General features: G+C 49.2%; 1 protein-coding gene across 10 annotated transcripts in view; it reads left to right on the plus strand.

Moving 5' to 3' along the window:
• The window catches only part of KANSL3 (KAT8 regulatory NSL complex subunit 3), a 40,574-nt gene extending 26,954 nt beyond the window's left edge, over nucleotides 1-13,620 (plus strand). For 2 of the 10 annotated variants that reach the window (XM_023744123.1, XM_023744124.1), the window contains exons 15-22: nucleotides 740-817; nucleotides 2,403-2,594; nucleotides 3,052-3,136; nucleotides 3,554-3,684; nucleotides 4,706-4,815; nucleotides 5,222-5,444; nucleotides 5,762-5,895; nucleotides 10,626-11,092. In XM_023744123.1, coding sequence (XP_023599891.1) covers nucleotides 740-817; nucleotides 2,403-2,594; nucleotides 3,052-3,136; nucleotides 3,554-3,684; nucleotides 4,706-4,815; nucleotides 5,222-5,444; nucleotides 5,762-5,895; nucleotides 10,626-10,658 — 986 coding nt within the window. In that variant the 3' untranslated portion in view covers nucleotides 10,659-11,092. Of the gene's footprint in view, nucleotides 1-739; nucleotides 818-2,402; nucleotides 2,595-3,051; nucleotides 3,137-3,553; nucleotides 3,685-4,705; nucleotides 4,816-5,221; nucleotides 5,445-5,761; nucleotides 5,896-10,625; nucleotides 11,093-11,202 lie in introns of those variants that run through there. The other 8 variants (XM_023744126.1, XM_023744127.1, XM_006102804.3 and 5 more) reach the window with 7 other exon arrangements.
• The last annotated feature ends 5,994 nt before the right edge of the window (nucleotides 13,621-19,614 follow it).

Genomic DNA, 19,614 nt, shown 5'->3' on the forward strand with positions numbered 1-19,614 from the left:
GAGGCAGTAGCCAGAGCTGGTTGTCAGGTAGAGAGAGGTGGAGGTGACCGGCTGGCCTCCCCACTTCCCCCGTGTTTCCTTCAGTGAAGCCAAGGGTAAGGACTTAAAACCCAGGCCTCTTAGGAAGTTGCCCTTGAGAGTGGTGCTGACAAGGAGCAGAAGTGAGAGTGGATAGATGAAGGCAAAAAAGAGGCCAGATGCTCGGTCCATGTGGATGCTCTGTGACCTGGGCTTGCTTAAGTGGTGGCCAGAGCCAAGTTCTAGATGGGCGGTATCCACTCAGGCTTTTGATAAAGAGAGCCAGTGGTCTGCAGTGCCTCTGGAGGGGATAATTGCTTGAGAATCCAAGGAGTTTTGGAAGGCTGATTGTTGAGCTGGGTTCGAAATGGAACCCAGAGTTTCATGGGGCCGCAGCAGCTGTAGCTGCTTGACTGAGCTCATAGGCAAAGGGGAGGATAATAGCTAATGTTATGGAGCCTCACTACGTGCTCGGGCCTCTTCCTGGTGCTTGACTTACTGTGGCTCAGTGAATCTTGGCCCCATGGGGCAGGTGCATTTGTATTTTCAGTTTATAGATGATTTTATGGAGCTGCTATAAGCAGTTATTCCAGAGAAAGCCCCTGTTGACTGTTTTCTAGAACATCTCATGTCTTTTTCTTACTCCTTCTCTTTCTCTCCTTTCTCTGGCTAGCTGTGATTCTATAATTCTTTCTGATTCATTCCAGCTGATTCATTACAGCACAGTTTGCTGCTTTTCTGAAACAAAATATGCTGGTGAGGAAAGCTCTTCCTCCCGGCACCTCCTCCTGTCTCTTTGGTGAGTATTACTCTTTCTCACCTTCTCCCTCTTCACTCCCCCACCCCGACCTCTCATTCGTCCCTGTTTGGTTTCCTCTTTGCCTATTTCTATCTTTTGATTTTTTTCCCCGACTCCTTTTGCTTATTGCTCCATTGTCTTTGCTTTTTCTCCATTCTTTCTGTTTGCCTCTCATGGTGTTTTTCTCTTTTTGTTTCTTATTATGGTTCTTAGCTCTGCTTCTCCCATGAGCGCCTGTGGCCATTGCCTGTGAGCCTGCGTTTCCTTGGGTGTTTTTCTCCCTGCCTGTGGTTTCCTCCCTCCATCCTGGCCGCTGCAAGCCACTTACCAGCATAAAACTGTAACTCCTTTTCCTTCCATTACCTCTTTCCAACTTGGATTTTACTAGTAATTGATGCCTTTTAAAAGTATGTTTTCTAAATTAATTTTTAGAGAGAGGAAGGGAAAGGGATAGAGAGATAGAAATGTCGATGAGAGAGAAACATCTTTGGCTGCCTCCTGCATGCCCCCTACTGGGGACTGAGCCTGCAGCCCAGACATGTGCCCTGACCAGAATTGAACCGGTGACCTCTTGGTTCCTGGGTCGACGCTCAACCACTGAGCCACACTGACTGGGCTAGTCCCTTGAGCAAACCTTCCGCTGGTTATGCCCTGACTATGGTCTGGAATAACTCCCTATGGCCCATGCCACCCCCCCTCCCCCTCCTGCTGTCTTCTCCTCCCAACCCTGATTGCCTTTGCTAAGATGAGGGACTGGAGCTGGGGGGCTCTGGGTGTAAAGAGGAGAGGATCTGTGAGGAAGCCTGAATGATACCCAGGCTTGGCCATATGGAGGGTGAATCTGTTTAACTCAATGGAGGGGAAAGCCTATGTGTGAACAGGTAGCCTTTCTGTGTACCTAGGACAAGGGACCTGGGGACTAGGTTGTGACATGGACCACTGTTGCCCTGTTACTTTGGGACAGGAGCTATAAAGGTATCTTGGCTAACATGCTTCCTTGCCTAGGAGCTCCTAAAGCCAGACTGAAGTCCTGGTAGCAGTCCTCTTTGTGGCAAGCAAACCCTCAACCCTGGGCTCCTAGGGCATGGGACTCAGAGCCCTGTGAAAATCTGCTGTGTAGGGAAGACTGTGTAGCCTGTTCCCCCATTGCTTCTTCCTGGAATGTTTCCTGCCCACCAGCTGTGTCATGTGGGGTGGGCTTGAAACAGGAAAAGGATCACAGTTTTTGAGCTTGGGAAGTGCTGTTTAGATCCACTGTGATGAGGCCTCTGTGTTTTGGTTGGCCTTTGATGGCAGGGTTGCAGTGTCTTCTTCTTTCTTTTTGTTCCAACTCAGAGCCCCTGTCTTTCCAACTCCAGGACAGAGTGAGGAATGGGGGTGGCGCCATGCCCTGCGAGGGGCAAGGTGCATTTCCACCACAGCGGGGGCTGAGCGAGTGGGACTAACACAGAGGTGGTTGTCTTTGAAGTGTGGCTCCGTGTGTGGCTTGTACTCCTGTGTGTTCCCACATACAGCTGTCCCTGTTCTGGTCCTCACTGTCAGAGTCTGGGAACTGTGGAGGACCTTACTCAGCTCTGTCTCTTAGTTCCCATCTCATCGGAACAAGCAGAGGAAGCAGAGAAAGAGGACCTTAGGGTCCAGCTGAAGCGGCACCACCCCTCCAGTCCTCTGTCTGGCAGTAAGGCCTCCAAGCGACCCAAGATCAAGGTGTCCCTCATCTCCCAAGGGGACCCAGCCGGAGGGCCTTGTACTCCTTCCCCAGGAGGAACCCCAGAAGGTGAGTTTCCCTTGACCTGTTCCAATAAACTGGCTGAGCTCTCCCGGGCTCATAGCTTTGCCCTCTTGGGGCTGCTTGCTGGCCCTCAGCCTCAACTGCAGTGCGAGGGCTGCCTGAGCAGAGGGCTCGAGGTGGCCCACGGGAGGGCAGCCAGTGACCTGCTCTGCACTAGCACCAGGGAGGCAAGACGAAGATCAGAGGAAGCTCTGGGTTCATGCAAAGCATCATATATTTGGGGGTTTTTGTTTGTTTATTTCAATTAAAAATAAAATATTCCAGAAAGTTTAGACAACAGAAGGGGGAAAAAATAACTCCAGCTCTTCCTGTTCTCATGTAGTTATTCTTCAGTTTTCATTTTCTAGTCTTTGTCCATAATACCTTGCATTTAGTCTGGCTGTGGAGGCTGAAAAGTGAGCCGATCAGGACTGACTGGCGGCTTGGGGGCTTTGTTTTGCAGCTGGGGGAGGAAAGCCCATCATGATGACACTGGGGCAGGCGGCAGCAGGTGCCAAGGAGCTCACAGGGCTTCTCACCACAACCAGGTGAGTCTGCTTCTTGGTCTGTCTGTCTCTGTCCCCTTCTTTCTCTTCACCTTTCTTCTGGTCCACATAATGCTTTGGGCAGATGGTGGATTCTGGGTTCTGTCTGCTCGGGGAGTGTAACTTCTTTTTGGGTGGGATCTTTATTTTTCTTTTGGACCAACTCAAGAGTTCAGTTCATTTTCACCTAAAGTTTGCAAAGCATCCCGTAGCTCTTGCTTCAAGGTCTGAAGTCTTTACTTTAGGCATAGCTTCTAGAAGGACAAGTGGCCTATTCAGAAGTGGAATGATGAAACCAAAGTTTCTTGCCTCGTGTCCATTGCTGAAACCTTGCTGGGCTCCATTCCGGCCCCTCCCTGTGTTGCTGGGGCCTGCTGCCCTCCAACCTTTGTCTAATGGAGCTCCTGTCTTTCTATCCAGGCCCAGTGCTTCTGAAGCGGGTGTGTCAGCCAGCCCAGCCTCCTCCGTGGTCTCCAGCAGCACTGCACCCAGTCCCTTGCACACACTCCAGAGCCGCCTGGTGGCCACCTCCCCTAGCAGCTCCCTCCCAGGTATCTGGGGCACAGCATCCCGACCTCCCAGCAGCTGTTGGAGGGTGGTCCTGGCAAAGCAGCCTGGAGCTGAATCTGGAGGGCATTCTTCTGGTCTCGGGCTTGTCAGGGAAGTTTGACAAGAAGCTGGAATTAGCTTCAAGGGGCATGAAGTTCTTGGCCTTAATATTTACAATGAGTAAACATCACAGTCTGCAGGCAGTGCATCCTGCACTGTAAGGAGGAGAAATTGCTGGTGGGAGATGTAGGTATTGTGTTTCATTTCGGTGTTGTTAAGATTGAATAAAGCTGGAAGTGGTGCATGCTGGGTGTGCATGTCTCCTCACCTCCACCTCCACCCGGCACTGAAAGGCTGAGTGCCTGAGCCCTTCTCCTTCAAGAGGACCTTCCTCTTTGCTTTGAGGCCACTGGGCTGTGTGTGAAGTGTGGTGTAAATGAGGTGCTTGGAATTCTTTTGGCTTAAAAAGTCCTTTCTTGCCCAGCTGGTGTGGCTCAGTTGGTTGAGCATCATCCCGTGCAACAAAAGGTTGCCGGTTTAACTCCAGGTCAGGGCACATACCTGGGTTGCAGGTTTGATCCCCATTCGGGGTATGTACAGAAGGCAACTGATCGATGTTTCTCACATGAATGGTTCTCTCTCTCTCAGTATGTCCTCGGGTGAGGATTAAATTACATTTTTTTAAAAGTCCGTTCTCTTCCCTAGAAAAAAGTGAGGGAATTTAGAGTTCTGAACAGTGGGATTCAACCTCTCTGGTTTTCCTAAGCCTGTCCAAACTGTCGGACAGGTGGTTTGGAGCAGGTTGGGACATGCAGAAGGAATGGAAGGCGTGCATCTGCATAGACCCTTCCTCACATAGGCCTTCAGCGGGCATGCTGGGGGACCTGCTGGCTTCCTGAGAGTGAGGAATGTCCAGGGGAAAGAGCACACCGGGTGTTGGCTGGGTTGTTGAGGGTGGACGGGCATGGCTGCTCTCGGATAAATGGTGGAGCTTGTACTGATGTCTGTCGTATCATTTCCTAGGGGCCACATCTGCCAGCAGCCTCCTCCAAGGCCTCAGCTTCAGCTTACAGGATATCAGCAGCAAGACCTCGGGCCTCCCAGCAAGCCCCTCCCCAGGACCATCCCCACAGGTGCACATCTGCCTTCCTTCTGGGCTGGGCAGGTGTGGGGAGGAAGCCTCCGCTTGGTTGTTTGTGGTAGGGGGACTGGGTCTGGAGTCTGGGTCAAGGACAGATAGCCCCTGACTTCCCAGCTGGGAGCTACGAAAGGTTAAGGCTCCAGCACTTACTGGGAGACACTGGGCAAGTTTCTTGACCTCTCTGTGTCTTCGTTTCCTTGTCTGTAAAATGAGGATAGTGGACTATCCCTCACAGAGTTGTTTTGAGGGCGAAATACGTGGGGAATGCCTGGAAGAGCACTTGCATGTGGTGGACACTCAGTACATGGCAGTCTTTAATAACGTGCTGTGGGCACGCCACACTTGTACATGGCTGTTGGGCAACAGCTTCTGATCACCTGGGCTTGTGTGTCCCACAGGCCACCAGTGTGAAGTTGCCCACCCCCATACAGAGCCTGGGTGCCATCACCACAGGCACCAGCACCATTGTCCGTACCATTCCTGTTGCCACCACTCTCTCATCCTTGGGTGCCACTCCTGGTGGAAAGCCTACAGCCATCCACCAGCTGCTGACCAATGGGGGCCTCGCCAAGTTGGCAAGCAGCCTCCCTGGCCTGGCTCAGATCTCCAACCAAACATCAGGTGAGTCTTTCTTGAGAACCATGGGGACTCCCAGATATGGGATCTTCCCCCAGGACCTTCTCATCTCACATGGGCTAGGGATGCTATTGAACCCAACCAGGGTCTTGGCATCCACCCTCAGGGATTTAGCTGTGAGGGGTCCATCCCCCAGAGAGGTTGAGAGAACACAGGCTGTTTTCTGCTGCCTTTCAGAATGACTCATGGGGTGTAGATGACCCAGCTGGGGAGGAGAACAAGGAGGGTGTGCTCTGTGGGGAAGAAACTCCCCAGGAAAGGAAATAGAGGTGTGACAAAAAAAACCCTACTTCTCTTCTCAGGCTTGAAGGTCCCCACCACCATTACCCTGACCCTACGAGGGCAGCCAAGCCGAATCACCACACTGAGCCCCATGGGCCCAGGAGCAGCCCCATCCGAGGAGCCCACCTCCCAGGTGCTGCCCTCCAACTCACAGGTGAGTCTGCCCAGGAAGATGGAGGAGACAGGCTCTAGCAGTTTCAATGCACTGGGCTTGTAGTTAGGTCAGATTCAAATTCAGACCCGGGGCTTGTAGCTTTGAAACTTTGAGCCTCCTTTTCTGTCACACTCCCTGGACCATTGTGAGGTTAAACATGTAGTGTCCCTGCGTGTCCTAGTGCCTGTGTTTCATGTTTTGGTTTACTTTCCCTCCCCATTCCTTTCCTTCTCTGCTCAGTTCTGTCGTGCAGCGGTCGTGGCACAGGCTTTCCGGCATTGTGCCCTTCCAGATCTGGGCACTCATTGCCATCTTTTTCGGGCACAATTAGGTTTGTTTTTTTTTTTTTTAAATATAACTTTTATTGATTTCAGAGAGGAAGGGAGAGGGAGAGAGATAGAAATATCAGTGATTACAGAGAATCATTGATCGGCTGCCTCCTTCACGCCCTGCACTAGGGAATGTGCCCTGACCAGGTATCGAACCATGACCTCCTGGTTCATAGGTCAACGCTCAACCACTGAGCCATGCCATCTGGGCCACAACTAGGTTTTTTATAGCTCTTACCAGAAGTCACTTCCAAGTCCTCTCAGCTGAATAATTTCCTTTATGACCTTTTCCAGTAAAATGTTTCTAATCTTAAATGGTGATCTGAGAGCCACCCAAAAGCCAGAGATTAAAGAGAACAGTTATTTGTGCCCAGTGTGGAGTGTGCTTACTTCAGTGCCCACCATTCCAGCCAAGGCCTTCCATGCAGGAACGGTGCTGTGCCAGCTGCGTGGCAGAAGCTGGCCCTGAGCCTGGCATTCCCACACAGGCTTTGCGTGGAAACGGGGGCTGGGCATGCTTGGCAGGGGACCGTTGCTGACTGGACTAGAAGCTCCTCTGCACAGAGGTTCCCGGCCCCACTGGGGTCAGAGCCACCTCTGCCGTCTGCAGAGAGGTGGAGGTGTTCTCATTATTTTATTCATTATCTTTTCAGTCATAGAAATGATTATGCTTATCTATATATATAAAAGCCTAAGTGACCGAACGACCAGTCCATCGGTCCCTATGACGCACACTGACCACCAGGGGGCAGACGCTAAACGCAGGATCTGCCCCCTAGTGGTCAGTGTGCTCCCACAGTGCGAGCGCTGCTCAGCTGACTGAAGGGCACCAGACACCGGGCTCACAGCTGGCAAGTGCAGCTGCGGCAGCGCGAGCCTCTCCTGCCTCCATGGCAACATGCTACCCAGCGGCCGGGCAGGCACAGCGGGGCCGGGATGAGCGGGAGTGGCACAGCACCCGGCCCCACTGCTACACCCCCTGAGGGTCCCGGATTGTGAGAGGGAGCAGGCCAGGCTGAGGAACCCCACTGGTGCACAAATTCGTGGATCGGGCCTCTAGTTTTCAATAATTTTCAATAATACAAACATGATAGAAGTAATATAACTTAGAAAGTGCAAATTTCCCATGATACCACTCCCAGAGAGGATATCCACAGTTAGTAGCTTGATATACATTCTTCTAGATTTTTCTTTGTATGCAAAGTGTATTACTTTAATTTTACTTTTTGACCAAGATGAGATCACAGCCCTAACCGGTTTGGCTCAGTGGATAGAGCGTCGGCCTGCGGACTGAATGGTCCCAGGTTTGATTCCGGCCAAGGGCATATACCTTGGATGCGGGCATATCCCCGGTAGGGCGTGCGCAGGAGGCAGCTGATCGATGTTTCTCTCTCATCAATGTTTCTAACTCTCTATCCCTCTCCCTTCCTCTCTGTAAAAAATCAATAAAATATATTAAAAAAAAAAAAGATGAGATCACAAAATATGGACTTTTGTAGCTACCTTTGTTTACAAAACACATTATGACATGTCTCCCTGTTGATTACAGAGAGACCTATCTATGCTCTGACAAGGTGGGTGTAAGAAAGTGTGCTTCACCACCACTGATAGGGAGTTGGGCTGTGTTTGGTTTTTTGACATCGTAAGTAATGGTGTAGTGCACACCCTCGTCATGATGTGTGTTTACCTCGGGGGACTTCTACAGGCTGGAGACCAGTATGTGGAGGGTATATGCCTCTACCACCTGCTAGCTGCTAACTAATTGTCCTTCACAAGGTTTTGCTAATTTACAAGTCAAGACACAGTGATGAGAATATCTGTTTGTTTATACCATTGTCAGGTGTGGAAATCCGTATTTTTAATTTTATTGATTTGATGGTTGAGAAGTGAAATTGTTTTCACGTGCATTTTCATGATTATTTATGAGGTTGTGTGTCTTTTATGAATTGCCTGTTATATTCTGTGTCTGTTTATTTTGTAGCAACTTTAAATATTCCAATGTTAATCCTTTATCTATTATACAAGTTGCATATACGTTATTCCAGTCAGTTGCGCTTTTTTTCCTTTCTATTGAAATAATAAGTGCATGTCTTTTAACTTTTGTTTCTGGATCTTTTATCATGCAGACATTAAAAAATTTTATACAGTAAGGTCTTCAAATCTTTTCCTTTATGCTCTTCCCATCGCAAGAGTATAATCTTTTTGCATTTTGTTTTTTAATATATTTTCTTTTTAGAATTGTGGTAAAATATACATACATACAAGTTACCATTTTTACCCTTTTTTAGGCCCAATTGAGTGGCATAAAGCACACTCACATTGTTGTGCAACCATTACCACAATCCACCTCTAGAACTTCCCCATCATCCCATATTGAAACTATTTTCTTATAATGCTTGTTTGTTTACCTTTAGTTTCAGTCCACTTGGAATTTGTTTCTTTTGTTGTTTTTTTGGGGGGCGGGGGGGTGTTGGAATTTATTTCTATATGCTAAGTGAGATAAGGATCTAACAATAGAGGAGTCCATTCATTTTTCATTGTTCGACATCCACTGCTCTCACATTCTAGATTACTATGCACACATGGGCCAGTTTTGTACCCCTTGATCTGTCGGTTCCTACACTGGCTTTATATTATTGTCTGGTAATCCAGATCCTCCAGTTAAGGGAGTATCAGTTGTGTTTCTAGTTTGCTAAGATCTTTATCCTTTTCCTTTCTCTTGATAAATAATGGGTTTTTAATTTTGTCCATTGCCCTTTTGGAATCAAATGAGATGAATGAGCATAAATAGTTCCTTGTAATTAGTTAAACTAATGAATTACTTTAATAGATTTCCTAATATTGAGCTACCAAAATTTGAGATTCAGGCGTTTGTCCAATATGTCCTATTCTTTTTTTTCACATGTCCACATTTTATTTTGCACACATGGGAAAGAAGACGCTATCAAAAAGGAACAAAACACAATAGGGAAAAAAATACAATAGAAAGAAAAAAGCCAAGTGTTTCAGAGAAAGGCACTCTTCTGATTTGCTTTTATTTTAGTAAGGATTTGGGCCTCTGTTTATTAGTAATATTGGCCTGTAGTTTTCTTTCAGTCACCTCTGCTTTTGTGTGTGCTTTCTATCTTATAATATGAGATGAGAAGTATTTTATGTTTTTCTCATCTTCTCAGACATTTATATATCATAGAAATGACCAGTTTCTAGGTGGTTTGATGGAAATGACCGCTAAGCCATCGGGCCTATTTCAGGCAGTTCTAACCTTTGCTGATGCTGCCTTGAGGCTCAACTAGAAACAGGTCCCCACACGATGCTCTCCTCTCTGTTAGGCGGTCCTTTGGGCTTGCTGTGCATTGGGGAGCTGGTTAGTGTTGAGAGCAGTTAGAGTCGTTGGGAATCCTCTTCCTGGCTAAATGGAAGCCCAAAATAAAGATAACATATGACGTCTACCTAAGGGAGTTAACTCAAGAGCTTCGTTTTTATCTCAGTAAAATGGGTGTGTAATTACTGGTGATGATTCTTTTCTTACAAAGGAGATATTATTAGATTCAGACTTGCTGACTTGAAAGCGTCTAACATTCCCTTATAGTGTTCAGACTGCCAGACAGTGGTCAGGCCCGCTGTCTTCAGCAAGCTGTGTGATCCTGGCCAACCACCCAGCCTCTCTGGACTTTGGTTTTCTCGTCTAGTCTAGTGAGGCGGTGATTGTGGTGGTGCTGGGATTAGTAGGACCCAGCTCAGAATCTCCTCAGGCTTTGGAAGATGAATTTTCAAAGGTTGAGAAACAAACAACCCATTTATGACATTTATAATACATTTGGAAATTTGAACACTGACTGGATAATTGTTGATATGAAGGAATTATTAACCTTTTTGCGTGTAATAATGGTGTTTAAAAGTTTGAAACAATATCCCCTTTCTATTTTTGGGTTCCATACTGCAATATTTGTGGATAGAATGAATTTAAAAAGAAAGGCAGTGTGAGCACCAGCTAGACGTCTCTGAGGTTTGTGCAAGCACGAATGTTTTGTTTCTGGCACTGATGGTGCTTACTGCGAGTTTCCTTCATGGAGCTGAACTGCGGTGTGGTCCTGAGAAGCTAAAGGGGGAGTGGGGACCGAGACTGCTGTGCCTGCATCCGAGTCCTGAGTGCATCCTTGCCTGTGGTCGCCAGGCTTTCCTCCTTTCTGGCCATACCTCTGTGGCCACACCGTGGCCGTGGCAGCCCCTGGGCATTGTCAGGCATATTACTAACCAGGACAGAGGAAGCGTCTGTGCACAGCCTGTCTTTGGGCGGGGTGAGCACATGGGAGGTGCATCCTTTCCAATTCTGATGGTCAGACCCTCCTCATTCCTCCTCTCCCGCCCCTCTGGCCTCCCCTCTTTACTGCTTTTCCAAAGGTGAAATCTAGAGAAGTGGGAGAGCCTTGGTGAGAAAAGGCCAGCTCTCTCAACCGTGCTTCATTCTTCCTGAGCTGTAAGGCTCAGCAGTTCAGGGCATCCTCCACAACACATAAAGCATGGGAGACCTAAGAAAGGATTCGTCAGCACAAGTACGGAAACCTGCTCAGTGATGTCACCCTTAACAGTCACCTGGTTCCTTTTCCTGCGTTTCCCTTGTCATGTGTAGTAAGAGCTCACCTTTGTAGTTAAACAAGTATACTCTCGGTGCTTTATGCAGCTTGTCTCATTTAACCTCACAAGCGCCTGGGGGGGCAGGGGTGCTGTCATCATAAGATGAGGAAAAGGAAGCTGAGAGAGCATAGTCACTGGCCCTAGAAAGTGGTGGGGGTCTCTGAGTGCAGTGTCCATGCTGTGTGAACCATTGGCTGCTGGAACGCACGTCCTTGTGCACCCAGCTTTTTCCCTATTGAGAATCTCTTTGGCATAAATTCTCAGGCATGGGGTGAGGGGCCAGAGGATCTGAAGTGTTAACTGGCAAAGTTCTGACCCTTGTTCACTACCTCTCCTGCCATAGCGCCTGCCTCCAGCTCCCTGAAGACGCACGTGAAGGCCCTCCTTTGCCAAGTTGGTGATGGCTGCTGCAGTGAATCCTGGGCACATGTGCTGTCCCGCTGAGCTGTCCACTTGTCTGAAGATCCTTTAAGACACTCACTGTTGCCTCTCTGCCAGCTGTCTTCGGGGTTGGGCCTGTGGGTCCTGTGAAACTGTTAGGCTAAGTGACATGGTGCCAGCAAGGGGAGCATCGTCCTCCAGCATCTCCAGGTCTGGTTCCCAGAACCCTGGCTCCTCAGCAGGCCGGGACATTGGAGGGTCACAGTAGCTGTGACTTGCCCTGGGCAGCAGTTCATGAAGGAGCCTTTTGGAAGTCGGTGCTACCCTGTGCCAGGTTGGGAGGAGACATCTTTGTGGCCTAGGGCTGTAGGGGTTCAGATTGCAAGCCTTTTGCTGAGGGCCGGGGTCATCCTGGCTGGTCGATATTAAAAGGACTTGTTTTGGACATTCTGCTGCCTTCACTGAGTAGCCTGGGAGAGTGCTCCCCATGCCGCTCCCTCGTAGGACTCACATCAGTAGTCTGCTGCGACTGAGAATACCTAACTCAGATCCATGAGCGGGCAGAGCACACTGGGCTGTCCTCTCTCAGCCCCTTTGGCCACGTACATGTGGAGAGCAGCAGTTGCTAAGAGATGGAAACAGGCCCCTTTTTTATCATGGGTTGGGCACTTCCTATATGCAGAAAGCCTGCCGGTCCAGAAAGGTCGAAGAAGACCAATGAACAGCAAAGGAAGTAGCTTCAAGGATGAGTCAGTAAGTCCTGCTGCTAAAACGATTCGGGCTTGAGGCTTCGCCTCTAGGTCCTAAGGAGCTGCAGAGTCACCTGGAGATGAGAAGAATTTGCAAGGTCAGGGAGAAGAAAGCCCCACCCCCAAAATCTCTCCCCAGTGCTTGGAGGTGAAACAGGGATAACCAGCTAAGTTAACATCTGGGCCATCCCAGGAAGCCTCGGCTTTAAGACTACAAAGGCCGTGCTTCAGTGTTTCTGTTTCTCTCCCATGCATTTGCCTTCTTGCTCAGAGTGGGGGAATCGTTGGCACTGACGCTCCTGTGCAGCACCCTTGCTCTTGGTGCCAGCCTGAGCCCGGGAGGAGCAAGTTCCTGGACAAGTAATCGCTGAAGATGGAGCTTGGAGTCCCTCCTCTCCTCCTCACAGTACTTTTGTACAAAGGTAGTTTTAGATTTGGCTTAGAACCCATTGTCCACAGCAGCCTCCCTTCCCTTCTGTACTCTAGAATGTTCCAGCTAGATGAGTCAGGTGATGAGTCAGGCACCCAGTGGGACTCTATTCAGTAGGGAGGGCCCACAGCGTGCCATGGCCAGAACTGTGGTCCAGGGTCCTGACCCAAACCAGACAACCTGCATTCAATTCAGCAGTCACCCTTCCAGTCTGAGTGGCAGCCAGGAGGGGTGCACGGAGTGCAGGAGTCAGGGGAGACAGAGCTGGGCATGTGTATGATAGGAGTGGAGAGGGCATCTTAAACATCGTGCCCTCCCTCCCTCCCTGACTCCTGCAGCGCTGGTCTCTGGTGACTCATAGAATGGCGCTGTATTCTTGCATCAGCTGGTAGGTAACTGCTTTCTGAAATTCAGGAGGCATTTAGTAAGTTTGAAGAAGATATGAAATCTGAAAGAGGCATCCATAAGTCAGGGGATTGATAAGTTTACAGGTAGAATAATAACATGCCACCAGGACCTGAAAATAGTGGGACTGTGTGAATATGTGAAGCTTTTAGGAATCATTGGGGACAGGCAGAGGGTCCTGAACAGCTATTTGTGACGTAGGAGTGCCGCCTAGACAGCGCAGGCAGGGCTGCTCCTGAGAGATGCTGGCTTGGTGTGTGCTGGGGCCAGAGCAACAACTAACGCACCTTCCTGCTGTCACGCCAGTCCTAGTGCTTCCCACGGTGACTTCCTGAGGCTTGGGTTGCACACCCCGAAGAATGCCAGACTGGAGAAGGGGGTTGTAAGGACATGGATTCTTCACCTCAGAGGAAAGGCTAAAGGGAGACGTCGTTGAAGTCCATAGAGTCAGGTTCCCCGGTTCCACATGTCTTCTCCAGCCACACTGCCTGAAATGTAAAAGGAAGCTTGCTTCTACCCATCACCTAGCAGACCTGGGTCTGTAGCCTCAGATGGGATACTGCTGGCCGAGACGTGGAAGGATCAAAAAGGCTTTGGGTAAATTCTTGGATGACAGATGTATGTTGATGCCCTGTGGGAGAAGATGGAGGAAGACCTTCTGTCTGTTCTTGGCCCCCCCCCGCCCCCCCCACAATAACAATCTTGGGCTGGATGGTTCCAGACTGAGCCCCTGTGACGGTTCTGTTCACATTAGTAAGAACAATTACAGAAATAAAAACAACGTTGCATCGCTCCAGCTCGTTTTCAGTTGGCTTCTTGTGTTTGTTCTGGTAACTACCCAGAAAATAAAAGCTAAGGTATTATGGTCATGCCTGAGTTCACCTCGTTGACGCCCAGTGCCATGAGTTAGGTACTGTACTTCCCTTTTTAGAGGTAAGGAAACAGGCACAGAAAAGTCACACAGTAGGAAGTGCAGAAGCAGGACTAGAACCCAGGCAGTCTGCTGCCTGTGTCTGTTCTGCTCTGCACTTGCTGAGCTTCTGAGATGGGAGACCAGAGTGGAGGTTAGCCCAGGAGGTGGGGAGATGGTGGCTTGGCCTTCATGTGACCCTCTTCGGTTTGCGTCCCACCAGGCCTGCAGTGACTGCCGCTGGCTCGGCAGGACTCTTGACTGGGCCTGACTCAGTAGGTGGGGTTCTTTGCCCTTGGTCCTGAGAAATTGAAATCCCTTTACACATCCTGTAGCTCCACCCCCTCCAATAAATAGTGAGGTGAATGAATTCCAACCACCAGATTATTTGTAAGCTTGTATTCAAGAGGACCTTCCCTCCGACCCTTAAATTCCAGGCCCCTATACTTGGATAGGAACCCTCTGTGGGTGGAAGCCATGGTGTGGTGGACCGCGTGGGTCCTGTCCAGTGGGCTCATCTGTCACCATCCGTGGTGGAGACTCCAGGTGTTCTTTCTCACTGACTTGGGGGAGTCAGGTGAAGTGAGAGATGAGGACGAGGTGTTCAGGTGATAGCAGTCTTAAACTTCAGGAGTAGAGGGACAGGGCCGTAGCAAATTATGATGCAGAAAAGTCTTTGGTATCTTTAGCTCCCTTTTTTAATTTTTTGTAATCCTCACTGAAGATACTTTTTCCATTGAATTTTCAGAGAGAGTGGAAGGGAGGGAAGGGGAGAGAGAGAGAAACATTGATGTGAGAGAGACACATGGATCACATGCGCCCCAGCCAGGGTCGGGGATTGAACCTGCAATCCATTTACGTGCCCTTGACTGGGAATGGAACCCTCAGTCAACCCTTCAGTGGTCAGACCAATGCTCTAACCATTGAGCACCCGCAGGGCTTAGCTCTCTTTTTAAAGCATGTTAGGATTGGCGGTTGCAGGAAGCAGAACCATTCACCACCCAAATGAGCTTGTAAAGGGAATCTTCGCCCATTAGGCATTCACAGACGGGACCTGGCAGTCTCTGCTCCTGGCCGCGTGGCCTCTGCTGCCGAGGGAGGGACCAGCGTGATCCTGTTTCACAGGACTCAGCCGTGGAGCCTTCGTGGATGGCGGGCCTCCTCTTCAGTTCCTGACGGCCGCAGCCCACGGGCTGGTCTCACGCTTGCTGATTCCCAGTGGAGTCCTCTGAGTTGTACCTGCGAGTGGTGTGGGACACTCCCTGTGGGACGCTGTGCTCCCTTCAGTTCTGTCGGTGTTTGGGCCACGAGCTGGCAGTGCTGTCATCTGGTGCATGCGTACACGGTGAAGGTGCTGTGTCTTGTGGGTTGTCATTATGTAATGTCTCTACCTGCTAATTTTCTTGACCCTGCCGTTTATTTTATCTGACATTCTGATGTCAGCTCTGATGTCAATCTCTGTCCTTTAGTTTGTGCGTTTAGACTGTCTCCATTTAATGTAATTATACAGGGCGGGGCAGAGGTAGGTTTACAGTTGTGAGCACATAAAACACAGTTTATTCTTGTATTTTATTTAGTAATTATTTATTATTTTCCATACAAACTGTAGACCTATTTTTGCCCCACCCTGTAGCTATGTTAGGGCTTACATCAGCCATTTTAGTTTTTGTTTTCTGTTTGCTCTTGTTTTTTTCCTGCCTTCAGGTGCCTAACTTGAACATTTTTTTAGAATGCCATTTTGATTTATCTGTAGTGTTTGTTTGCTTTTTTAACTCTCACCTGAGGAGTGAGGATATTTTTTCCATTGATTTTTAGAAAGAGTAGAAGGGAGGTGGAGAGAAATATCCATGTGAGAGAGACACATCAATTGGTTGCCTCCCACACGCACCCCAACTGGGGATAGGGATCAAACCTGCAACCCAGGTACATGCCCTTAACTGGGTATCGAGCCCGTGACCCTCCAGTGTGCAGGCCGACACACTAAGCATTGAGGCATGCCGGCCAGGGCTCTCTAGTATTTCTGAGGGTCTGCTTGTTTAGACAGCTTTTAGTGGTTGCTCTGGATGTTGCACTATGTGTATACACAAAACTTACCAGTCTCCTTACCACATTTACTAGTTTGCAGTGTAGAAGCCTCCCCTCCCTTTCTGTCCCTTTACCCTCCCCCATTTCTGCTATAATTGTCTGTTGAGAAGCACATTCAACAGTGTTATACTTTTTGTTTCAAATGTAATTTAGAAAACTCAAGAGGAGAAGGAAAATCTTGTGTTTATCCATATTTTTATTCTTTACAGTGTTCTTCCTTCCTTCTGATGTTCCAAGATTCCTGCTTTTATTACTTCCTTTCTGTTTAGAGAACTTCCTTTAGGCAGTCTTGTAGAGGTCAGCTGTCAATAAATGTTTTTAATATTCCTTCATCTGGCAATGTCTTAATTTCCCTTTTATTACTGATGGATGTCTTCACTGGATATACAGGGTGCCCCTCAAAATGTGCACACACACTTTGAATAAATAAAGGCAGTGTTTATTAAAATACATTTCATTTTCAAAATTGAACTATCAGCTGTTAAAGTGTGTATACATTTTTGGGGACACCCTCTATATAATTCCGGGTTGACCATTCTTTTCTTTTAGCACTTGAAAAATGTTATGCTACTTCCTTGGTTTCTAATGAGAAATCTGCTATCATTCAAAAAAAATTTCCCCCTGTAGACAAGGTGTTGTTTCTTTCTTTGTGCTTTTAATATTTTTTCTTAGCTCTAAATAAATCTCAATGGGAATAGAGGCTCTTAAGAGATCTGTCATCTAACCTAATCTAATCTGATCTGAAGGTAAGAAAATACTATATACTCAGACACGTAAACATACAAACAGGCCTTACAGCTTTGCCTCTAGAATTTCAACCATATGTGAAGATCACACAGAAAAACAAAACTCAGCTTTGAACATTTCAATGAGCCGTTTGTTCTCTTCCCAGCGGGTATGAATGCTTAATTGATTTGAGCTCACAGTGCCCCAACAGAAGAGTGACGAACTAGATGCTCCAGTCTTTCGCCAACAGCAGCACGGCCTCTGTAAACCAGCACATCCCTTTGGTCACTCCTCCCAGGGCTCCCTCGCCAATCTGTCCTGTCTGATTGTGGCACCGAGGTCAGACACGTGGCTGCTCGGGACAGCAAGGTTGTTTGCGAATATGATTTTTTCTAGCTGTTGCCTTGGGACGATGGTTTATAATGTAAGAGAGGACCGAAGTGAAGGGCCCAAATGACTTGGAAGAGTGTTGGGTAGCTAGACTCCCTGCACACTCCCTGGGTGTTCGTGATCACCTTCCCTCGTTCCTCACTGGTCAGTGGAAACCTCTTCGGGGGCGGGGGGCAGATCTCATCTCTCTCCCCCTCTCCCTCTGTCTTTTTTTTTTTTAATATATTTTATTGATTTTTTAACAGAGAGGAAGGGAGAGGGATAGAGAGTTAGAAACATTGATCAGCTGCCTCCTGCATACCTCCTACTGGGGATGTGCCCACAACCAAGGTACATGCCCTTGACTGGAATTGAACCTGGGACCCTTAAGTCCGCAGGCCGACGCTCTATCCACTGAGCCAAACGGGTTAGGGCTCTCCCTCTGTCTTAGACTCCAGGTCCCACTGTGTCCGATGTGACTTCCCCCTGCCTCCTGTATAAGCATAAGCTTGACCAGGCCCAACAGTGGGGTAAAGGAGCCTGCAAGGACTGCCTTGAACTCCAGCATTGTTTGCATACAGACCACGGTAGGCATTTTTTTAAAAATATATTTTTATTGGTTTTCAAAGAGGAAGGGAGAGAGAGAAACATCAATGATGGGAGAGAAACATTGATCGGCTGCCTCTTGCACACCCCACACTGGGGATCGAGCCCACAACCCGGGCATGTGCCCTGACCGGGAGTCGAACGGTTATCTCCTGGTTCATAGGTCCACGCTCAACCGCTGAGCCACGCCGGCCGGGCCACGCTAGGCTTTTCCTAGAGAGCACCAGTCCGTCGCCTTGGTCCCAGTTCTTGAATGTAGCTGAACTCAACTATTTCCTGAAAGTTTCGAAATGATTCACCTTTACTACCTGGCAAGCCTTCCTGCCCTTATTACAAATCAGAGGCCTGACTTCCGGTTGGGACAGCCCTTCACTTCCCAGTGAGATGGAAGCTCAGGGCACTGTGAGCTCCTTGCCCTCAGGGCTGTTCCCATCCAAAAGTGAGGGCGTGGAGGTACTGGCCCCCAAAGATCTGTACCCTTGCGCTGGTCATGGAGTGTTATGCTGGCCTGTTTGGTGGCCCCTCAGCACAAGCTCCAGTGAGTCCTCAGTCGCTGCTGACTTGGCAGGGCAGCAAGCTCAGCCCCACACCGTCAGCCGTCCAGGTGTCCTTCTTGGTGAATATCCAGGGCCCAGCCAGTCCCAGGCGGCCGAGCCACGTCTAGCTTGTACTGTGCGTGGGAAGATGGTTTATAATGTCAGCTGGGCGTGGCTCTGCTGCCTGGGACTGGCTGGGGCCCGGATATTCACCACGAGGGACACCTGGGCAGCTGATGGTGTTGGAGTGGCAGGCAGCAAACATTGTGTCAGCTGGCTTACACTCACAGAGGGACTCCTGGGGAAGGGTCTGGGAATGCTTCAGACTCCAAGGAAGATTTGGGGTGCCCCAGGACATGGGGGGTCTCCTGGACCATCGCCATAACTGACTCAGCTTCATGAGCCTAATTAGGGTGTGCCGGCCCTGGCAGGGGATAGGTTGTGCTGGACCTTTCTGGAGGTGGCCGTGAGCTGTCTATTCCAACCACACGGATGTCAACAGTCACAGGAGCATGCGATCATCATGACAAAGGCTCGGGCATCTGCGTGTGAAGGGGAGCATGTCTCAAGTCTACAGCCAGGTGATGCAAATTCACACAAAGCCAGGCAGGAACTGTTACCGGTTCAGAGCTTTAACACTAGGAATCCTACGGCCACAGCAGCCCTCCAGGAACCCCGGCGGGATTCGTGGCATAGGGTGGCAGTCTGGGGCTGGGGGGCACTAGGGGGCACTGGACTTAGAGGCTGGGCTCAGCTAAAGACTGGGCCACTGTTCGCAGCCCCATTTGTCAAGAACAAGTTTGCAAGTTACTTGGAAGGCTGCTGTGGCGACCCCTTTTCCCCACAAGGGCAAAGTGTGTCCCTTATAAGGATACCAGTCATATTTGATTTGGATCCCATCCTTATTTATTTTTAATCCTTACCCGAGGATATTTTTTCATTAATTTTTAGAGAGTGAGAGGGGGAGAGACAGAGAAACATTGATGTGGGAGAGACACACTGCTTGGTTATCTCAACACTCCCCACGACCACCACCAGCGCCAGGGATCAAACCTGTAACCAAGACACATGCTTCTGACCTGAATCGAAGCCGGGACCCTTCAATCTGAGGGCTGATGCTCTATCCACGGAGCCAAACTGGTGAGGGCTGGCCAATCATGATGACTCATTTAATCTTTATTACCTCCTTAAAGTCATATGTGAGGGCTTCACATATGAATTGGGGGGTGAGGGCTATGTCAGGGCTCCCAGCTGCCCACAGGACAAAGAGGAATTTGGAATGATTTCTTTCCATTCGTCATCTATTGCTTTTCCCCACACCCAAGGCCACAGGCACTGCAGTTTACAAATGAGACTGCAATTGTCCCACTCCCACTCTACCCTTGGTTTCAATCACAGATTAGTCCTATCCTCACAGCCATGAGGAAAGACCATTTGGGGGGGTGGCGGGGGGGGGGGGGGGGGGGAGCTTCGGCGGATTCGCGAGGAAGGGCGCGTTTATTAAACCCGGGTTCACAAGGGGAGCCCGGGGGGAAGGGGGCCCCCCCCGGGGCGGGTC

Source organism: Myotis lucifugus, unplaced genomic scaffold, assembly GCF_000147115.1.
Source record: "Myotis lucifugus unplaced genomic scaffold, Myoluc2.0 scaffold_430, whole genome shotgun sequence".
NCBI lineage: Eukaryota > Metazoa > Chordata > Mammalia > Chiroptera > Vespertilionidae > Myotis > Myotis lucifugus.